The sequence below is a fragment of the Microcaecilia unicolor genome, chromosome 12 (genome assembly GCF_901765095.1).
Source record: "Microcaecilia unicolor chromosome 12, aMicUni1.1, whole genome shotgun sequence".
NCBI classification, from domain to species: Eukaryota; Metazoa; Chordata; class Amphibia; order Gymnophiona; family Siphonopidae; genus Microcaecilia; species Microcaecilia unicolor.
In genome coordinates, this window is record NC_044042.1 from 3,283,097 (window position 1) to 3,292,182 (window position 9,086).

At 46.0% G+C, this 9,086-nt stretch overlaps 1 protein-coding gene across 2 annotated transcripts in view; it reads right to left on the minus strand.

The window, feature by feature from the left end:
* The window catches only part of GOLT1A (golgi transport 1A), a 28,034-nt gene extending 23,630 nt beyond the window's left edge, over positions 1-4,404 (minus strand). The window contains exons 1-2 of one of the 2 annotated variants that reach the window (XM_030221838.1): positions 4,055-4,400; positions 1,764-1,855 (exon numbers count right to left, since the gene is read on the minus strand). In XM_030221838.1, coding sequence (XP_030077698.1) covers positions 1,764-1,855; positions 4,055-4,079 — 117 coding nt within the window. In that variant the 5' untranslated portion in view covers positions 4,080-4,400. Of the gene's footprint in view, positions 1-1,763; positions 1,856-4,054 lie in introns of both variants that reach the window. The other variant, XM_030221840.1, reaches the window with a different exon arrangement.
* Positions 4,405-9,086: the final 4,682 nt, after the last annotated feature.

Sequence of the window (9,086 nt, forward strand, 5' to 3'; positions counted from 1 at the left end):
AAGACCACAGAAACGGCCACTGACTGTGAATCGCTGCCGCTGTGGGATCCTGTAGGTGAGACGTGGGGAGGAAGAGATTTTTTACTGTGGGAACAAAACTTTTTACCGTTCCTGTTTTGTTCCTGTATCCGCGGTGATTGTCAGCGCCCTCCAAAGGCCTGGCACCGGGCCCTCCTTGGAGGCCGGGCCTGGGGAATTTTGCTCCCCCCTTCTCGGTGGCCCTGTTATATTGTACCATATCATATTGTATTGTATTCCATTGCATCATAGTGTATTATATTGTATCGTACTGCAGCCCTTGGCTCTAGAGTCACCACCTGGGTTGCTGCATTGGAGGAAGTGGAGTTGCTTACCTGTAATGGAGGTTAACAGTCCCTCCCACCTTCTCTTCTAAATTGAAGTCGTTTTCTCTAATCCAACTGGAGTGTGCTTGGCTGTGGGAAGTACATGTGAAGGCTTTCTAACCTGCGCTGTCTGGAGTTGATGTGACGCCCTTGTGCCTGCATTATCCTGCTCTCTACGGAGAACCTCCGTTCCAGGTAAGCAACTTCACTATACAGCTGCTGCCCCAGCACAGGTTGACTGGTGAGGAGCTGGCCCTTAGATATTTTGTGAAGCAGAAAAGCCACTGTTTTGAAAGCTAACTGAATATTTTGAAACAGCAGAGGCAGATGGACACAGCTGATGACTAGACACCCTCTACAACTGCTCTGTCATGTGGAAAGCGCTTCCCGTGATCCCGGCGCAGCAACGTATCTGAGGAATTCTTATGGCCTTAGCCTTCAAAGACTCTAGATTCTGCAGAAAAGGTACCCCTGGGGCTACACCTACCTGCCATGAAAACATAGTAACATAGTAGATGATGGCAGAAAAAGACCTGCATGGTCCATCCAGTCTGCCCAACAAGACAAACTCATATGTGCTACTTTTTGTGTATACCCTACTTTGATTTGTACCTGTGCTCTTCAGGGCACAGACCGTATAAGTCTGCCCAGCACTATCCCCGCCTCCCAACCACCAGCCCCGCCTCCCACCACCGGCTCTGGCACAGACTGTATAAGTCTGCCCAGCACTATCCCCACCTCCCAACCACCAGCCCCGCCTCCCACCACCGGCTCTGGCACAGACTGTATAAGTCTTCCCAGCATTTTCCCCGCCTCCCACCACCAGCTCTGGCACAGACCGTATAAGTCTTCCCAGCACTATCCCCACCTCCCAACCACCAGCCCCACCTCCCACCACCGGCTCTGGCACAGACCGTATAAGTCTGCCCAGCACTATCCCCGCCTCCCAACCACCAGCCCCGTCTCCCACCACCGACTCTGGCACAAACCGTATAAGTCTGGTCAGCACTATCCCCGCCTCCCAACCACCAGCCCCGCCTCCCAACCACTGGCTCTGGCACAGACCATATAAGTCTGCCCAGCACTATCCCCGCCTCCCACCACCAGCTCTGGCACAGACCGTATAAGTCTGCCCAGCACTATCCCCGCCTCCCAACCACCAGCCCCGCCTCCCACCACCGGCTGTGGCACAGACCGTATAAGTCTGCCCAGCACTATCCCCGCCTCCCAACCACCAGCCCTGCCTCCAACCACCGGCTCTGCCACCCAATCTCGGCTAAGCTCCTGAGGATCTACTCCTGGTGCTACTATTTAAAATGTCAAATCCTCGGTTATAATGAATTGGGATATTAAGTCTACGATATGGAAGCAGGTCTTGTTACCCTGAGAGAGGAAAGAGCTTGTACAAGTTATACTTACGTTTCCAAAGGCCAGAAGCACCGTGTCAAAGTACAAGAGGACCCCGAACACAATGAAGAAAATGCCAAAGGCAGTTACTCCTGCTCCCAGCTCTGTGAAGAGGAAGAAGAAGGGTGGCCAGAGTGTGAAACCTGGAGAAGAGGCTCCAGGCAACGATGGAAAGAGGGACAGAGAAGGAGAAAAGTGGTTCTCAACCTTTCTTCTCTTGTGACCACTACAATTTGCAACTGAGCAAAAGAGTCCAAAGGTCATTTTATTGTACTTATATTTCTCTTACCTTATGTTTAAACTATTTTCAATAGAATTTACTTTAAAAAAATTAAGCTGCTATTGAAATAAATCAATTCCACCTGATATTTAGCGCTATTTAACCGCTCAAGACGGATGCCGACCAGTTAAAAAGCACTTAACCGGCTATCCTCCGATTTTATAAACAGGGTTTGGCGGCCATATTTGACCGCGTCAAACCCTGGTTATGTCTTTGGCCAGTTTAAAGATAACATTCATTTTCTGGATCTCAATATACAAAGACATGGTGACAATTGGAAGACGACTGTATTTAAAAAGACAACAGATAGAAACACACTTTTGCAGGATGGCAGTTGTCACCCGAGAACCTTAAAAAACAGTCTTCCATATTCTCAGTTCTTGAGGTACAGAAGAAACTGCACGGAAAAAGCAAAAAATCTCATTCATAATCTGGAGGGCAGGGGTTATCCTTCTGCGGTCGTTAGGAAAGCATACACTACAGCTAAACACAGCCAAAGAGATTACTTACTGATGGACAGACAAGTAGGTGTGAATGATGATAGTTTTGAAATTTTCTAGGGGAGGTGAAGAGGTGGGCAATATCAACAGAAAAAATGGGGACATTGTACAGACCCATCCTCTATTTGCAAAAAGCAATTTATGCATAGCGTTCTCTGGAAGAACAAATTTAAAAGAAAGACTCAGCCCAGCGCAATTCAAATTGAACTTTACTGGACCGAGAGGCCACTTTAAGTGTGACATCACTACAGAATGTGATGAATTCACCAACCCAGTAGATTCAAAGAAATATTTGATTAACTCCCAGACCAACTGCAGTGTCCTTGTCAGAAGTTCTATGTAGGAAAGACCACTAGACAATTGCACATTCGGTTATTAGAGCAAAAATCATGCCTGAAACGTAAACAACTGGGTTCCCCCCTAACAGCGCATTGTAATGTCACCAAACATGTCACCGGGGAAAGCAGGATAAGTCAGCCACATGAGCCTTTCTCTGCTGACCCCCGTATCACCCCGATGACTCTCCCTGCTCTGCCTCTGGGCCTGGCTATGCTACCTTCCAACATGGCCACCGTAACCCATTTCTGACCCAGTTTGTCACTTTAGGACTCAAACGAAAGGTACTCGTCTCCTATGTGGAACCATTGTCAAATGCCATGTCTGAAATCTACGAACAACACATAAAGTGCTCAGGGCCAGACCAAGGTTATATGACACCCTAGGTGAACCTTCATCTGTGCGCCTCCCTCCCCAGGGATGGCTCAAAGTCCTACCCCTCCATCATGGTCCATCATCTCCCCTTCATTATTCCCACCTCTATGTCTAGCATCTCCACTTCTCCCCTAGGTGTTCAGCATCTTATCTCCCATTTCCTTCCCTACCCTACCATGGTGTTCAGCATCTTCTTTCCCTTCCCTCCCACCGCTGTCACAACCCTGTCTCTGTTGGCTGAGGCTGCAGCAAAATAAAAGCACAATGTGGGGCCTTGAGTACAGGCCATCTCTCAAGCTCTGCCAAGTCCCACCTCCTACAATGAAACTTCCTGTCAGAGGGAGAAGGCCTGTGCTTGAAGGCCCCACACTGCCCTAGTCTAAGAGGAACATTGCAATGCTGCTCACCTGCCCTGCAGGATCTGAGCTGTCACTCCCCCTCCCCCCCCCCCAATTCTTCTGCCCTGTCCACCTAGTGGGGCAGGCTGAGCCCTCCCAGTCCTCCCCCCTGATCTAACCAATTATTCAGTCATCTGACAAGACCCACCTCTAGTAAAACCATGCTGCCTCAAATCCTGCAGTTATTGTCAGGGGGTGAAGACTTTGGAAAATAAAGAGGAGGGGGAGATGGGGAGAGGGTTGTTCCAAACAGAGCGTATATAACTTCTTATAAATCAATAGATAAATAAAACAAACCATCTCTAAGCCCCTGTGCACTGAGAAGTTTTTCCACTTGCAAGCTCTGGTTGTAACTCCTAATAAGTTAATCCAAGCGCATCTCCTGCCCTGGGCCTCTCCCTCTCTGGTACTTACTCTGAAACTCTGTGATGGAAATCATCGTCCTGTCTTGAGACTAGCTGGAGCGGTCCCTCATGCTAATCAGCTGCTTCCACGTCTGTCTGAGAGGTGACCCTTGGAAAGGGATGAGATCCTGTCATCTGGCAAATCATTAATAGATCTGCAGACATCACTTTAAAAGCACAGCAGTCCCTCCCTTGCAAGGAAGGGGTTGGCGAGTGACAGCCACTGGATTGCTCTGATTTCCCTGCAGGTAGTAGGGTAGGTAGTGACTAGGATTGAAAAACCAGGAGTGGCTTGTTCTGTCCTCATGGCACCTGCCACCTTGCGGGTCCCAGAGATTCAGGGTGTAGCAGACAGGGAGTTGTAAGGGAGGTGCTGCTGTTGGTCTTGTCATGAGAAGCGGACATGACAGAGTCTCAGACTGCACCGAGCTCTGGCTTTCAGTGTTGAGTAGAAAGTCCAAAGGGCAGCGTCCAGGCGTGTTCATGTTAGGCCTTCCTGCCTGCCTCTCACACCTCTCCCAATCCAGATGGGCCTGTCTCTGAACTGTATCAGTCTATGAAAACCCCAGCCATGTTCATTTGGGATTCTGCTCTCAGACAGGGGATTAGTACTCAAGGTCAGCCTGGGAGCAGTCAGGGGTCCCTGGCACACTTTCTGAACAAAAGGGGATATACTATTTTCTCTGAAGCTTTAATGCATTAAAAGAAGCAAAGTAAAAATCATTTTGTTGGACGCTAAGCAGAAATGTATTTATTTATTTATTTATTTTTCACATTTCTATTCCACATATATTCTATGTGGATCACAACGAAACATACACAATATAAAAGCAAAAACATTACAACATATAACAAACCTATAAGAACAATTAAAACAAACATATTCAAGGGGAAAAGTACATAGACGAGAACATGATGTTGGCAGCTACCTTCAGTAAAGTTGTTGTGTCTGTCATAGTCCTTCACAACAGTGGAAGACTAGTCCACTCTCCCAGGCCTGCAACAGAGAAGTAGGAGAGGTGCGTCTTGAGAAATGAGTCTTCTGCAGAGCTGGAACTGAAGGGTGTTGGGTGCCTTCTGACTGAAGATGTTGAGTAGGTCGGTACAGTTTCAGAGTAGGCACTCAATAATATGTGATAGCTAACTGTAATGCATTTGTCATGGGGAAGACACCGCTTGCTCTGGGATTGGTAGTTTGGAATGTCGGTATTATTTGAGATTCGATATGGAATGTTGTTACTCTTTGGAATTCTGGAATCTTGTTACTCTTTGGGCTTCTGTCAGGTACTTGTGGCCTGGATTGGCCACAGTTGGAAATAGGATACTGGGCTAGGTGGACCATTGGTCTGACCCAGTAGGGCTATTCTTATGTATAAGAAGAAGTACTTTAAACATAGTAACATAGTAGATGACAGCAGAAAAAGACCTGCATGGTCCATCCAGTTTGCCCAACAAGATAACTCATATTTGCTGCATTTTGTGTATACCCTACTTTGATTTGTACCTGTGCTCTACAGGGCACAGACCGTATAAGTCTGCCCAGCACTATCCCCGCCTCCCAACCACCAGCCCCGCCTCCCAACCACTGGCTCTGGCACAGACCTTATAAGTGTATCTGAAACAAAATGGGTACCCAACGTAAGTCTTGCCAAACTGATGAAACAGGCTGCTAACGCCTTACTCCGTCACTGGCCGCACTCTCGCATTCTGTAGCATCTGAAGAGATTTTAAAGTAGAGGGTGGGAAGTCACGAGACAGGACATTACAGTAAGCAAGCTGGATGATCACCAAAGATTGAAGAACTGATGGAAAATCATCCGGGAAGAGTATTGGTTTCAAACACGCAAAATTGTAAGAACTGTTAACTAGTGACTTCGTAGATAATAATGAAAGTAAGAGCAAACCAAGCACTTGCAGTTCAGTCAGAACCATAATAGGAATCTTAGTCATTTTGTTAAGACTGTGTTCTTTAAGCTTCGATTGTTGCGTAATGTTCTTCATTATTTCGCTCTCGCACTATCCCACTTGGATTACTGTAACTGTATTCCTCTGTCACTGTTAAATTCTGATCTAAATTGCAGATCCTACAGACCACTGCTGCCACACTTCTATTCCACTAAAAGAAGCACGACAGGATCACTTCAGCCCTGATTTCCCTACACTGGTTACTGTACTACTACTACTTAACATTTCTAGAGCGCTACTCAAGTTACGCAGCGCTGAACAGTTTAACAAAGAAGGACAGTCCCTGCTCAAAGGAGCTTACAGTCTAAAGGACAAAATGTCAAGTTGGGGCAGTCTAGATTTCCTGAGTAGAGGTTTGATGGTTAGGTGCCGAAGGCGACATTGAAGAGGTGGGCTTTGAGCAAGGACATGAAGATGGGCAGGGAGGGGGCCACATCTCATTTAAACGAGCTTGCTTGGTATTTAAAATGTTTAATGCACTCAACTTGGTGGTCTTTCCTTCTAAGGGATCCTTTTCTCTTACTCTTTCCTTTGTTTGTTGGCATTAAGTGTAAGAAAATTCTAGAACATTTTTTTTTTTTTTTTGGTTACCAAGCTGTTGAATTCTGGCTCTCGTGACATGAGGACCTACATTCTGTTACCTCTTCCTCTGCTTTTTGTTAAGAATTTTAAAACACTTATTACACCCGAATTTTGTACAATGCAATAGGGTTCCTCTTCTTCTGGTTTAATATGTGATTAGTCTGTCTAACCCACTTTGAACCACCATTTGGTTTGGGATTCAGCGGGATATAAGTGCTATGTCATATCATATCATTATTTTTTTTTTTTTAATTCATATCATTAGTGGACTGGGAGGGGAAACGGAGCCATAGAGATGATAACTGGAAGGGCCACCTGAACCTCCCTGGTTCCGAAAACAGCCCAAATCTCTTACCTCCCATGAGGTCCAAACTGGATCAGGCAGGCCCAAAACAGGCCAGCGTAGACTGCAATTCCTGCCCCTTCCCCTCACCCCATGGCCAATTTCCCCTTCAGACAGTGATATCACCTATGGAGGAAGGGCTACAGCTTTGGCCTTCATTAACATCACCCCTCCCCCTCCCTCTTTCTTCATCACAGCTCTTTAGGTACTTTTGGGTGAAAGAGGCCGTCCAAAATGTGAATGAACCTGTAGTAAAGACAGCAAAGTCACACCCAGCAGCCAGGCAGCTCAGCCGAGGACCAGGCTCTATTTTCAAAGCAATGCACGGTATTTTATACAGACTGACAACTGAAGGTCCAAGTTTTGGTTCAAGGTCCGGAGGGAATCAGACACTTTGTTTTTATAACAGATAAAAAGTTAAAATTCTGCAGAACGTCACTGAATGCAGGTGTCTGATGCATTTTTGCAGCATATTTTCACGGAAGGATATGTGTGATGTTCTTCTGTGAACAAAATTGTTTAAGTTTTATGTGAAACTGGACCTGCTGTACACCGCCGTGGGCGAATCTCTAGATCTCAATAAAGATAATAAATCTAATCTAATCTGAGACATTTATCACCCGCTTAATCCTGAAAGGGTCCAAAGCAGTTTCCACGTTAAGCAATGCAATCATTAGGACTTTACAATCTTATAGCAGTAATACCAGATAGTACTAATTTTCCATGATTAGGAATTTATGGAAAGGAAATGTTTTATTTTCACAGAAAGAGAAATGATTCCTAGTATGTGATGCTTTGTACAAAAATCATGCACTCTCCAATATTTGCTCTACTCAAAGGGGACTGTGGTCTTGTGAATGAAAAGTGCGGCCACAAATGACCCCTTCTAGCAAGCCGATGATGTACTCTGAGGCCCGACGAGGAAGGGCTTTGAAAATGGCACAAGCCTGAACTGGGAGACAATGAGTTTTACAAGCAAAAGGCAAAACTCTATTGTATTACTTTAGATCTAAATATCAACCAAGTTGCTGTGTTTTCTATAAATTGTCATTTTTTTTTTTTTGCGCTTAACTGAGATCCCTGAATAAACTGAATTGCAGTAATCCAAGAGGGACAATATCAGCGTCTGAACCAGCAGAGAAAAATGATCCCTCATAAAAATAGGATCAAAAAAAAAAAAAAAAAAAAGTTGTTCTAATTATAATCTGAGGCTCAAATGACAATGACGAACACAAAGTTATACACAGCAACTCTAGAAGATTCCTGCCTCCGGGTCAAGCCCACCCTGTTCCAGTGGAATAAAAGACGGTACATTCACCACAGGATTCCTAACCGCAGATCGGTCACAGTCCACATTTTAGTTCTGTTACAGAAGATGATGAGGGTTTTTTACACAAACTCTCCCAGTTTGATTGTGTTTCCAACTGTTGTCCATCTTATCTGTTAAAAATCCTCTTCCAGAACATAGATTGCAAAACCCGATTGCCTTCCAGTAAGTATGAGGTCGACAGCTGCAACACCTACAAATCAGAGGGCTGGGCATATGTGACAGGGCCTCCGAAAAAAAGTGAAATAAATCAATCTGGATGACCGAAAAAAAATCAGCTCTTTTAAGCTCACGCACACAGCTGCACAGGATTAATGATAAATGTCGGCCTCCCTTGCCAGCCCGTGTTTCCTGGAGAACAGCAGGCATTACAGTCCCTGAAGCTATGAAGTTATTACTTCCACCGCTGGCTGACAGTCCTCAGAAATCACTGGACGGCAGATTTCTGAAGCACAGCCTGCAGAAATGCAGTTTGTAAGACAGGATTATGCCATGTGAGCAAAATAGGCCCCTACCCCGGACCTAAGCTTTCAGAGGCCCTGTCACATAAGCCTTAACCCCCCCCCCCCCCAATACAAAACAGATGTCAGACATGGCTGTCGTGTCACGGGGGCGTAGCCAGACACCCAACTTTGGGTGGGCCTGGGTCCAAGATAGGTGGGCAGAACTCCACCCTGTCCCACGAGTGATTTGGTCTCTCCCTCTCTCGCCTGCATGCGACATGGTCTCTCAAACATCCCTCCTTCCCTGCATACCTTTTAAATAGCAGATTTTCACAGGCAGCGAACAGCACTGCTCATGTTGGCTCCACAGCCTTCTCTCTGA